We start from the raw sequence: 14,144 nt of genomic DNA on the forward strand, positions 1-14,144 counted from the left end.
TTTATCATTTAACGCCTCATGGCTGCAATGCAAACTTTGTCTTTCGAGCAGTCATTGCTGAAATAGTAATAATGAATCAAAATCATTGTTTTATGAACTACTAGACCTATTTAAAGCTGCAATAACTTCACATCACATATTACGTTTTGAAATGTTTGTTAAAAATATTGCCTATTTTGTGTATTTGCTGTTTGAACAACGTTTTCTTTGACAAAATGGGCATAAAACAAAACAAATTTAAAAAATCCACACTTACAAACAACAGGTAGATCTGAGGTTGATCTTGACACTTAAGTATTGGAAGCAGAAAAAACAGGCATTACTTATTTTTTAACACTTTTATGAGTGGGGCCCTTTTGGTTCCCTAATTGTTTTTGTGAGATTTTTTTTCAATAAAACTGCCATTGCTCAAAAATAATTATGAACTAAAGCCAATGCATATCTTAGGTTAATTCCACTTTAAAATGTTAGCATATTTTGTGTTTTTGCCACAAAAAAACTTGAGTTTTGAGAAAAAGACCTTAAAACACAAAAATAAACAATACATATACTTTATATCAACTAAAGCACCTGGAATTGATCAAGCGTTGAATGAACAACACTATGACTGAGACCCTCTGGGACCAAACCTGAGGGTATAACCTGAAAGGTTGAAAAAAATCTAAATAAAAGTCGAACATAAAAACCAAACTATGTGGTAGATGCAAATATTGCGCATGTCTTACACTTGTCTTGGCAACTGATGTCTAAATAGATATTTATTGTTGAGGGTATTTCAGACCTTTTCTTATGATTGCTTGCATAATGTTGTATCATCAATTATGTCCTCCTGTTTTTATTTCACTGTAAAACAGCTATTAATTGAACAAAATGCTATTATTGTGGCTATTGTTTGCATTATAAACAACCACACTGCATCATACTAAGTTTTCTGCTAAATAAGGCGACCGACTATACACCATAAGATGGACAGTAATGCTCTAATTCTGTTCAAATGCTTTTCATATTGTTTGTGCCCCTGGTGAAGGCCGGCTGGCTGGAAACGCATTGGAATATAATGTGCTTCCTTTTTTTGGGGGAATTGTGCCTAAAATTCACAATCCTTATGAGAGACTAAAACACATTAGTCTTTTTTAAAGCATTCCAACTTGTCAATAAAAGTCTGCTTACAATGGAGCCAAAGGGAACCACGACGTCATTGGGTCTATTTCGACTATAAAACCCATAAAAGCACCAACAATACTCCGATTACATTTGGTGACCTGAATATTAACCACATCTTAGCAATATCGTTGTTATAAGCACTAATATTAAGAACCTACGTGTAGCGGCATATTGATCAAAGAGGGGTAACTTCCTTATGTTACTGTATTGACATCATAAACTGTTGAGCTGCTTTCTTGCAGCGGAGATCGTGAAATGTATTCTGATGATAACTCATGTCTCTTAACTGGATAGTAAAATAATGTAGACATAATCTGAGAAGTTGCCGCACTTTGACAGCCGATTTAAACACGAAAATGGCGAGAAAGAGCCGAAAAGGCGATCATTTCACCCTCCTTTTTCGTCGCAAGGATTATGAGTCAAATTAGTGTTGCTATTCAACCTATCCCCAGGTGCATGTCTTTGGAAGTGGGAGGAAGCCGGAATAGCGACTTGTCCAGGGTGTACTCCGCCTTCCGCCCGATTGTAGCGATAGGTACCAGTTCCCTCCGTGACTCCAAAGGGATAAATAAGCGGTAGGAAATGGATGGATGGATTATGAGTCATTCTTAATCTAAACAGGAACATATCAACACCCTAACATCCGGCATCCCAGTGAGAGCAGACATTGTACAGCGAGTGATGATTTATTATGTTTGTTGCCTCTCATGATGTCTGTAGTGAGCAATAACCAGTGATGTTTTTTAAAGTGCTTTATTGGCAGTAGCAGAGCCCATAGGCTCAATTGTAAGTGGATGTTTGCTTGCTTATATTCTATATGAAAAAATAAAAACATACATGTGTTTGTTTTACATGAGAATTGTGAATGATTGGCAAAATTCCAGTGCAGTGCCCTTTTAATGGCATTTTAACAATTAGAGAGTGCATTTTTGTTTTTTATGCGATTTTGGAAACTTGTTGTCCCCATTCCAAAAAACACCCCTTTGTGATGACCCCTTCACTTTTGTACGGCCATAACAGTGTTCCTCTTTGCTTTTTTGTATTGAAATATTAATATGATAGTATTACAGCATATATCTATATATGTGTGTGTGTGTGTGTGTGTGTGTGTGTGTGTGTATATATATATACATATATATATGTATATACAGTATATAACTATATAGATATATATATATATTTACAGTCAAGAAAATAAGTATTTGAACACCCTGCTATTTTGCAAGTTCTCTCACTTAGAAATCATGGAGCGGTCTGAAATTTCCACGGTAGGTGCATATCCACTGTATGAGAGATAACCTAAAAAGAAAAATCCAGAAATCACAATCTATGACTTTTTAACAATTTATTCGTGTGATACAGCTAAAAATAAGTATTTGAACACCTGTCTATCAGCTAGAATTCTGACACTCAAAAACCTGTTAGTGCGCTTTTAAAGTCCTTCTCCACTCCACTGTATTATACTGAATCAGATGCACCTGTGTGAGGTCGTTACCTGCATACAGACACCTGTCCACCCCATACAATCGGTAAGACCCAGCATGGCTAAGAGCAAAGAGCTGTCCAAACACACCAGAGACAAAATTGTACAACTCCACAAGGATGGAAAGGGCTACGAAGAAATTGCCAAGCAGCTTAGTGAAAAAAGGTCCACTTTTGGAGCAATCATTAGAAAATGGAAGAAGCTAAACATGACGGTCAGTCTCAATGGGAGTGGAGCCCCATGCAAGATATCACCTCGTGGGGTCTCAATGATGCTAAGAAAGGTGAGGAATCAGCCCAGGACTACACGGCAGGACTTGGTCAATGACCTGAAAAGACCTGGGACCACCGTTTCCATGGTCACTGTTGGTAATACACTAAGACGTCATGGTTTGAAATTGTCAGCCGGGACACCAAAAATAAATATCAAAAGTCAGACAGGATTAGTGAATGTGCTTGGCATTAAAAGAAATAAATCGGCAAAAGCCTTTCACATACTTTTAACGAAAATCAACCAATCAATCGGCACATCCTTAGTTTCCGGTAGCGGCCCTGAGAACACGGAGTTGTTGGTAAAGGCTTTGAAAAAGTATACATTGTGCATCTCTAAAACTGTGTTGGAAAACGAGACTATAGAGTATAACTTGAGATATTATATGTCACACACAACAACATATAACGCAATAAGCAGTAGAGGACACAAATGTTAGTAACATTAGCATAGCTATGTGACCTACGGTGCTAGAATGACGCTGACATTTTAACAGCAACATCATGCTAGGATAGCTTACTCAATGAGAAAAAATAAAATATCAAATTCACAGCTCGTAGGTCCGTAGCGGCAGGGTTTATTTTGAGTAATGTAACGAAGCCTCTTTTTTTCAAAGGATGTTCACAGTCATTTTAATGCCATGAAAACCAGGAACTATAAAAGCTACCGTTTGATTGCTTCTCAACATTATTAATTTTCTAATTGCTGATCGTATCCTAAAATGCTTGTATTGGATCTCATTACATTCTGCAATTGTTGTGCCAATGAGTGTTGACTATGATTGTTTTTCCAATGTTGTAACTATGTTTTCTGCAATCCCACAGGAAGGATAAACGAAACATAATAAGACGAGGTACGTGAAGATTTTAACAAGGAGCTAAGGGGGTGTGAGTTACTTGGGATGTCTTGATAGTTTTTTGGTACTCTGTGATTTAGTGGTCACTTGCCAGTTTTAATCAATAAGACTTCAAAGATGCTGGCCCTGCTCCAAAAAGTTTCCTTGACAACGTTTCCATGGACATACTCTCATTCCTCAAATATTGTTTTTGTATTTTCACACTTAAATGTGAAGTCCCAGTGTCCATGTACTCTCTCTAAAGCAACTATTGGTCATAATCTGTGTTCCTCCCGTACATGGGGGGGCACTTATTTCCTTATAAGATGGATAAAAATGTATTGCTTTTCCAGTTGACCTATGACGTCACCAAATCGAGGCATCTTTGCGGCTCGTCACAAGTCTTGTTGTGCCTATTGTCCACTGTAATGTTGGCACAGATGATAAATATTACGTTTCTAAATGGCATCAAGAAGTGATTTTAGATAGTTTTACAAACATGACACTACGACCAAGAATGTCTCGTAGCTGATGCGGGTCCGAAGCAAAGAAAGACTGGTGGCAAAGATTGGTTTTAAGGAATTTTCAAATGGGGAGACATGGAAAGAAAACATTCAGAAGGCTTTGTAGATTGATGGGAGTTTTGGGCCAGAAGGAAAAGACTGTTCGTGCCCTGATACAGCTCCAGATGAGGGTTGCTATCATTATGTACAAGCTTGCCAGTTGTGGAATACAGAGTTATTGCATATCATTTTGGAGTGTACAAAGTCAGCGTGAAAAGGTGTGTGTGTTCACTTTCTTCTTTGCCTTGTGATATGTCTGCTTAATTTGTTTCTATCTCATTTGTATTTTGTTTTCGGTACTCCAATTAAAGCCAGCATTCTCCATTTCCTGAGCTACCTTTTTCCAATCTGTTTTTTTTATTCTCCCATTGATGCACTTTAAAATGTCCCCTTCTTTTAATTTGTGAAGCGAATAAATAATCTCTTTATTCCAGTTTTCCACTGCCTTAGTGCAACTGCTAACCTTTTAGTAAACTGACCTTTTATAGACTTTCTTTATTAATTTGTGAAGCGGATAAATAATCGCTTCATTCCAGTTTTCCACTGCCTTAGTGCCACTTCTAAACCTTTTAGTAAACTGACCTTTTATAGACTTTGTTTATATACATGTGATTTTTGAAAGCTTATGACTGCTTTGATGCACTTGCAGTATGGGTTTGTGATGACAATAAAAGGCTTAAATGATAATCCCATTAATACCTCACACTCAGGCAGCACATTATTAGCCTTAGTCACATAAAATATTTGGCTTCACCAAATTAAAATGGTGGTATTATCTATCTAACAACTGGTTGACAATAAGATTTGATATTTATCACTATAACTTTTGACTAGTGTATTTGTGAGCAACTATGATCAATGACACATGCATTTATATAAACTGACTTCAACCACATACAACGTTTTTGCTTGACTCACCATCTTCACAGATTTCTTGTAGCGTGCACCATCATAGTAAAGCTGGTATTGTTTGCGTTTTGCAAGCTTTAAACATACTTTATATTCCAACCAAGCTCTTTCGGCGCCGCTGAGTGTTTGTGCGGCGCAACGCTGTCGTCATGGCAACACTTCTTTTGCAGTTTGTGACGTATGAAAGGGGGCGGGTCAGCGACACCGGTCTGGCATGGTTGAATGCCTTATTCTGTTATGCAATGCATCTGCACAGATGATGCTCATGCGAGTCAAATATTTATATAATCATGTTAGTAAAACTGCATATGCAGCCCAGCATCATGAGGGGTGCACTACAGGGGCGAGGTGGGGGGGATGGGAACCATTTTGTGCAACGCTCCGTTCTGCACGTACACGTCAAAGTGAGCCCACGTCACTGCTGTGTTGGCCTGCAGGGGAAGCTGTTCAGTCGCTTCGCTTCGTGCAAATTTTGCAGCACTTCTCAATATAAATAAATTCCAACGGACAGCAAGCTGCGCGGAACAGCACCTCCGTCTATTGGCGCAGGTCTCGGGAGTCGACGTGACGCAGCCCGGGCGCCAATCGGCGAGTGGGGCGCTGACACATGACAGCTTCATCTCTCCCGCCACTCGCCGGTCGTCTTCCTCCTTCCTCCTTTCTCATCACGACGACCGAGCTCGGCTCCGCAGTGCAGGGTCTGCGGCGTTGTATGGAAGCAGAGTCCGCGCGCCCTACCGTGGTCATGCTGCCCCCCAAGACCTGCCTGCCCAGGAACTACAGCTGCATCGCCGGGCTCTTCGGCAGCCTGGCGGCGGCCAACACTCGCCTGGAGGATGGCGAGGAGATGGACATCATGGACGGCACCTGCGAGCCCGTCGAGAGCCCCGTGGTGGACGAGCGACCGCGCGGCCGGGAGACCTTCCTGAAGCCCCCGCAGAGTCCCAGCCTGCGCCGGAGATGCAAGTCTCTCCCGACTTCCACGGAGAGGGCCAAGCTGGAGATCTCCCGCAGCAGAAGTCCGACAAGTCAGAAAAAGGTTCGCTTCGCCGACTCTTTAGGGCTGGAGCTCATCTCCGTCAAACACTTCGACGACTCGGACGAGCCGGAAGTCCCCGAGCGTATTTTGGCCAAGTTCCCCAAACACACGGACTTCAACCACATGGCCACTAAGTTCCCCCGAGCTCCTCCGCAGTCCGTCTTCATGGAGCTGCAGTTCACCAACCCGGCGGCGCGTCCCGGCTTCGAGCAGAGGGTCCGTGAGGTGAAAGTCCTGCTGGAGAGAGTGGAGACGGACGAGTTCAGTCTCTCCGGCTTCGTGCGCGTCCTGAACATGGCCTTCGAGAAGAGCGTCTCTTTGCGGTACTCCCTCAACAACTGGCTCACCTGCATGGACTCCTTGGCTTCTTACGTGCCCGAGTCCAGCGACGGCGCCACGGATAAGTTCTCTTTCAAGGTGGTCATGCCCACCTACATGGAGAACGGAGGCATGCTGCAGTTCGCCATTAAATACAAGGTCGACGGCCAGGAGTTTTGGGATAACAACAACGGGAATAACTACAAAGTGCGGCGTCACCGCTTCAAAATGTCCCCGCCGAAGGAATGGGAGAACGGATGGATCCACTTTATATAAGAACTCTTATCACAATTAACGTCCCTCCCGGGTATATTTTTAATCGTGACTAAAGTGTACTTGACCGTTTCAGTACTGTCAGATATTTGGAAAGAAATACATACAATTGAATAACATGACCCTGCATTTGATGTTAGGGCAGTGGTTCTTAACCTGGGTTCGATCGAACACTAGGGGTTCGGTGAGTCGCCCTCGGGGTTTGGCGGAGGTCAAAACCAGGGGCGCCGCTAGGGATTTTGGGCCCCATGGAAAGAATCTTTACAGGGCTCTGTCACGGCAAATTTCTTCCCCCCTACAAAAACCTTCCCTCCCATTTACTTCCGGGGTCATGATTAATACAGACGTTTTGTTAACGCTATATTATAAAAATATAAAACTATATTATAAAAAATACAGACGTTTTGTTAACGCTATATTATAAAAAAATAAATTAAAAAAAACAATTTACAAGCACAAGCTATGGGATGACCCATTTACTTCTGGGGTCACGTTTCCTCTTACGTCATCCCATAACTTGTGTTTGTAGCTTTAAAAAAAAAAAAAAAAAAATTATGATATAGCGTGATCAAAACGTCTGTATTTCTATAATATAGCATTACATTTTTATAATATAGCGTTAACAAAATGTCTGTATCAATCATGATCCCGGAAGTAAATGGGCGGGGTTGGGTTTGTAGGGGGAAGAAATTTGGCGTGACCTAACACATAATTTCATCATTAGGGGCCTCTCTGGGCCCTCCTCCATCATGGGCCCCTAGAATCCGTCTCCTTTACCCCCCCTTTTCGGCGCCCCTGGTCAAAACACACCCGACTTATCGTGTAAAGACAAACTTCTCCCTATCAGCTGGCTGATTTGCAGGTGTGTGATTTGTTGTGGGTTTATGCACTGTGTTGGTTTTGTTTTTTGAACAAGGTGATGTTCATGCACAGTTCATTTTGTGCACCAGTAAAAAAAAAAAACATGGTAACACTTTAGTATGAACATATTTACCATTAATTAATTAGTTATTAACATGCAAATTAGTAACATGTTGGCTCTTAACTAGTGATTATTAAGTACTTGTTAATGCCTTATTGTGCATGGCCTTAGAACTCTAACCCTAACCAAATAACTGTAAATTAAGTCTTTATTACCTAGAATATGTTCCACTAGTGTCCAAATAACACTAAATTAAGTCTTTGTTACTTAGAATATGTTCCCCATACTAAAGTGTTACCAAAAACATACTACTTTGTCTTGAATCTGAAAAAAAAAGAATACATTTTTCACTAAAGAAGGGTCCGGTGAATGCGTATATGAAACTGGTGGGGGTTGGTACCTCCAACAAGGTTAAGAACCACTGTGTTAGGGGTTTCATCCAGCTCGGTGCCCTTTTGCGGGCATGGCCACCTTACGTAACCCGCAGACACGTGCGGGGGGGAAACGTGCTCTTTGCTGGAGATGCTGCAACTTTAATCAAGTTGCTGGTTTGTGCAGCATCATAAATTGGCAGTCATTGGAGATGTGATGCAAATATGCTTGCATATGATAGAGGTGCTTTATGAAGAGGTTTATCTCTTACACATTATCTTCCAAAAGTTTCTGGTCATTATGCCTATTATCTAGAGCACAGGTGTCAAACTCAAGGCCGGGGCCAAATCTGGCCCACCGCGTTATTTTATGCGGCCCGCGAAATAAATATGCGTTAATAAAATGCTTAATCTTTTCTTACTAAATATATTTGCTCTTTCCCTTTTGTCATTAAAAATCATGTACTGCATGCAATTGCATATGTGTTAAAATTCAATATTATCAAAATATTATATTATCATGTATTCCCCAAAAAATGTTTTTGTTAAAATAAAGATTAATACTATACTTAAATATCTGCCTGACTTACGATTTCTAAACAAAATATCAATCAAATTGTAGACTATAAAATTGACATCAGATTTTATAGTTAAATTACGCCGACGGGGTTTTTTTTAATTGTAAAATCAACTTTAGTTAAGTTTTTTTTTCCATATACAGTAAGACACTAAAAAAAACATTAAAAAAATATTTTACGGTACACCCTGGACAAGTCGCCACCGCCTAAAATAGTGGTATTGTTTTTCCATTCCATCCATCCATTCATCCATTTTCTACCGCTTGTCCCGTTTGGGGTCGTGGGGGATCACTGGAGCCTATCTCAGCGCAATTCCGGCGGAAGGCGGGGTACACCCTGGCCAAGGGTTTCTCCATTCCATTTATTATTATTTTTTTATCCATCCATCCATTTTTTATCACTTATTCCCTTTGGGGTTATATGCTGTAAAAAAAAAAACTGCTTTTACTGTAACATTCTGGTGACTAAGCTGTCAGTTTTTAAAGTAAAATTGTATTTTTTTTTGCAGTTTATGTAAAAAAATATATTGTTAATGTATCATATATATACATGTACATTCATATATTACTCATTGTTAAAAGCGTCCCTCTGAGGGCAACCATAACTGCGACGTGGCCCTCAATGAAAAAGAGTTTGACACCCCTGATCTAGAGTATTATTTCATGCCATTGAAATGCCTTATGCATGTGATGGGAAGCATAGTAGGAAACATAATTATTTTGATCTTCGTTACTAAAAGCGTTTGTTTTGTCCACATCACTGCATTTTGGCAATTTCATTGTATCTATAACACTGTGACACAATGTGCAGTAGGTTTGATATTTTTTTCTGTATCATCCCCATTATAGAAATACAGAAAGTAGCATTTATAGCTGTTAAGTCGACAGCAAACATGCTGTTGGTGTTATGTCTGTGAGTGCAAAGATATTTTATTTTTGAAGTATTTTTTAACAGATGGCGTTGTACTACTAGTGCATTTTTGCAGTTCAAGCCTATTTTTCACTGACAATGTAGAAAAAGAGCAAATCACTGTTGAACTATATTTCAGTCTGTTTCCAAGTACTCCCCAACATACAGTCTGTCTCTAGTCTTATTCTATCTATAGTATATGTTAAAATGTCTTCCAAATTATTTGTCAAAGACTAGTTTTCTTCGTCTCTATGTGCGACCTCGCCATCATATAAGTGAGTAAGAGCACGATTAAATTCACAGCTCACACTGAAACTCAACATTGCTTTATTTACCTTCCAGCAGTGTCAGAAAAGAGCTCTTCAATTTATGATACCATCCGATTGAAGCGAACGTAAACAAAAAAAACGTTTTCCTGTAAGCACTTAGCTTTTGGAGCACTTCCGCTTTAAAACGTCAAGTCCACTTGGTCAAAATACCTCATGGTTCAATATGGCACGGCTATATAGGGTTCCCAAAATAAAAGCGAGGCACTCTTGAGACAACATTTGCCCGCTTTGCTTTATTGTGCACAGGAGAGATGTATGTTTATTTGATTGCGGGGTGGGTGTACAATTAGTTAGTTAGTGTATTTAATACTTGATATTTGTAGAGACTTAGGCAATCCATGCAACATGATAGCAAAGCTCAGATAGTATCAGTATCAGTAAAAAACCACAAGTGATAAACCTATTTCCTCCATTTTTACTTTTTACTTCATTTTAAATGTACAACTTTTCATCAGTTCTCACTGATCTAGTATTGTCGTGCGTAAATGTGTTGTCTCATATTGAATGTCTTCATAGTACTGTATGTGATGTCTATTTAAAGGCAGTTTTTAGAGATGCTGTCAGATCAGTTTTGCTGTGTTAAGTTTGAATACAAGTCCATACTTGAAAGCACACAATCAGATATGTGAAATAACAAAGAACGACAATTGAAGATAACTAATATACTACTCGTTGTTTTATACATTTTCCCTTGTTTTAGAATGTAACCCAATGGAGACCTTTCCACACCACAATTTAATGTCGCCTTACTGTGAGTTGATATGCAGTCTGAAAACGGGTAAAGTATGTAAGTGCTTGTTTGTGAGGAAAATGTGATCGCAGATGGTTGGCAACATGGCCAGTGACATGCGGCAAATGCACTTTGGTATATGGCAACTAGTCTAAGCGACTAATGATTGTAGCTGATGCTGAGCGAACTCAGTTAAATGCACTTTGAGAGAGGACGATGAAAGATGCAGGGTTGATATTTCATTAACATGAAAATATATACAAAAGCTTCTCTTGTAAGTAGTTACCAATATGTGATACTTTCTTCTTTCCCCTAGGATAGCCTTGACCTTTTTTGTCAGTTACACATCCATGCTTATTTTCCTATGCAACCCTTTTTGTGTGGTGTGTTCCGCTATGTCTTAACCTGAACTGTTAGCTATGAATGTTTGCATGCATGGACAACTGAAACATTTGTCTGTTTAACCATAGAAACACTATTTTATTAAAATCAATGCTCAATTTTGAAAAAAAACCCAAAAACGAATTACTGTTTTCTTCTTGATTTTCACATACCACTCTGACTTTAAATGTCAGTGTCAAATGTTGCATTACAGTGCAATCATGTCCAATAACTGTGTGAGACAACTGAGCTGTATATGTGCATATTGGACTTTCAGTTCATTTGAGAGCCTGATTTTCCCAAAGCCTCCTGCTGGTCTCTATTGGTAAAGCTGCACAAGCACTGCACTGTGCTGTATCTACCGCCATTGTGGACATGACTGCAGACATGTCCTCGGAGTGACGCCATACTGATGCTACCCACTTATATGGAGGGGAGGGGTGGGAGTCAGACTAGGGGAGGCTTGTGAGAGGAAGTTGCATTGAAACACACACCACAGTTAGTTGTTTATTTATCACCTCAGATGTTTTAAACATGTAGCGGTGTTACTTAGACCAACAATATTGGCTGCCCAGGTTTAAACCCCCATATTTCCTATCAAAGATAACTTAAAGGCCTACTGAAACCCACTACTACCGACCACGCAGTCTGATAGTTTATATATCAATGATGAAATATTAACATTGCAACACATGCCAATACGGCCGGTTTAGTATGCTAAATTGCAATTTTAAATTTTCCGCGAAGTATCCTGTTGAAAACGTCGCGGATTTATGACGCGTGCGCATGACATCACCGGTTGTAGCCGACATGTTCTTCGAGCACCGATCACGGCTAAAAGTCGTCTGCTTTAATCGCATAATTACACAGTATTCTGGACATCTGTGTTGCTGAATCTTTGGCAATTTGTTCAATTAATAATGGAGAAGTTAAAGAAGAAAGATGTAGGTGGCAAGCGGTGTATTGAAGCTGCCTTTAGCAACACAAACACAGCCGGTGTTTCCTTGTTTACATTCCCGAAGGTGAAGCGAACACGGTCAAGCGGCAGGTTTCGGTGAGAAAATTATGGTAATAAGTCGGCTCTTACCGTGGACATGAGCGGAGCTTGCGTCCTCCTGCAGCTGCGGACTCTCTTACCTCCTCCCATCGGAGACACTGGCGGTCACCACACCCGTGGCCACATCCCTCCGACTTTCAGGTACCATATAATCTCACTACAACACTGGTAACACAATAAGCAGATAAGGGATTTTCCAGAATTATCCTAGTAAATGTGTCTAACAACATCTGAATTGCTCCCATAGCCCTCGTTTTTTTATTATTATTTTTTTTTCTAGTCCTTCACTCACTATCCTCATCCACAGATCTTTCATCCTCGCTCAAATTAATGGGGAAATCGTCGCTTTCTCGGTCCGAATCGCTCTCGCTGCTGGTGGCTATGATTGTAAACAATGTGAGGATGTGAGGAGCTCCACAACCCGTGACGTCACGCGCACATCGTCTGCTACTTCCGGTATAGGCAAGGCTTTTTTATTAGCAACCAAAAGTTGCGAACTTTATCGTCGATGTTCTCTACTAAATCCTTCCAGCAAAAATATGGCAATATCGGGAAATTAGCAAGTATGACACATAGAATGGACCTGCTATACCCATTCGAATAAGAAAATCTCATTTCAGTAGGCCTTTAAAATACAATATGTTTTGAAAACATTCGTCAAGAACCACAAGCTTCTCTCAATATTATCTCTCAAAAACTAGGAAACTTAAAGCGGAACTGCACTTTTTGCCTATCGTTCAAAATCATAATGAAAGACATGACGACAGATGCATTTTTTTTTTTGATGCATTTTAAATATTAAACAAATGTTTACAATGGAGCCTATGGGTGCCGCTCTATTCTGCTTCTAAAGCCCTTAAAAACAGCATCCAGACATCTCTTTTGAGGTTTTATATACATGATGTAAGTATATACTGTATGTAATGTAGTAACAGGCACATGTATTCATCCATCCTTTTTCTACTGCTTGTCCCTTTTTGGTAACATTAAATATTTACGTATTTTGCTCATTCGCAGCACATTCAATAATAATAGATTGTATTTGTATTGCACTTAACATTTGAATAACACAAATTTCAAAAACGCATCACAGCGTTCACTTTTTTTTTCAACATCGCTGATTAATACTCACTGCAGATTTTATGAGAACCAACAAACGTAATAAAATATCACTTACTGTTCAGAGTCTGCTGTCATTAGGATGCCGACTGCTCGGATGCTCATATATTCCCATTTAGATGAAGAATGACTCATAATCCTCGTGACTAATAGTGGGGTGAAACCAAGTGTCTTTTTGTGTTGGTCTTGCCGTTCCGTGTCTAAATTGGCTGTCAAAGGGTACCAGTTTGTCGGAATACGTCCTTGTCCTTCTACTATCCAGGTGAGAGGCATGACTTATGACCTACATTACAGTTTGACGAGCAAGTATACAAAGAAGCAACTGATCAGTCAATGATGTCAACATTGGCACACAAGCTCGTGATCACGGCGCCGCTGTAAATAGTTTGTCTGTGTTAGCGCTTATAATAACAATATCACCAATACTTGGTTAATATACAAGTCGTAATATGTGCATGGAGTATTGTTGGCGCATTTTGGATGTTTTTTTATTGGGTTTTATGGGCGGGATAGAGGACCTTCCATTTTCTCCGATGTAAACCGACTTTTATTTACGGGTATTTACGAGTTAGAATTCATTGAAAAAATACATCCGTCTTCATGTCTTTCATAATGATTGAAAGCAATAGGCAACATTCCAAAAATAATGCAGTTCCCCTTTAAGACACCTTGAACACTTACTTAGACCAGTGGTACTCAAACTGTGGTACGCAGGCACCAGCTAGTGGTATGCCAAATAATAACTTAATTAAATGTCTAAACACAGTGTTACTGTGGACTATGTGTGTAACAGTGACCAAAAGTTTAAAATATACTTGTTAAATAATGCTAATAAATATTTAGGTCCAGTAGCGTGGCACATGCCACACGCTAAAATCTGATAGGCCACTACAG

General features: G+C 39.8%; 1 protein-coding gene across 1 annotated transcript; it reads left to right on the forward strand.

Moving 5' to 3' along the window:
* The first annotated feature begins 5,597 nt into the window (after nt 1-5,597).
* On the forward strand, nt 5,598-11,205 carry LOC133538970 (protein phosphatase 1 regulatory subunit 3E). Its single transcript, XM_061880936.1, has one exon. The coding sequence runs from the start codon at nt 5,832-5,834 to the stop codon at nt 6,855-6,857; it is 1,026 nt and encodes a 341-aa protein (XP_061736920.1). The 5' UTR covers nt 5,598-5,831; the 3' UTR covers nt 6,858-11,205.
* Nucleotides 11,206-14,144: the final 2,939 nt, after the last annotated feature.

The sequence above is a fragment of the Nerophis ophidion genome, linkage group LG02, assembly GCF_033978795.1.
Source record: "Nerophis ophidion isolate RoL-2023_Sa linkage group LG02, RoL_Noph_v1.0, whole genome shotgun sequence".
In the NCBI taxonomy this organism is placed as follows: Eukaryota; Metazoa; Chordata; class Actinopteri; order Syngnathiformes; family Syngnathidae; genus Nerophis; species Nerophis ophidion.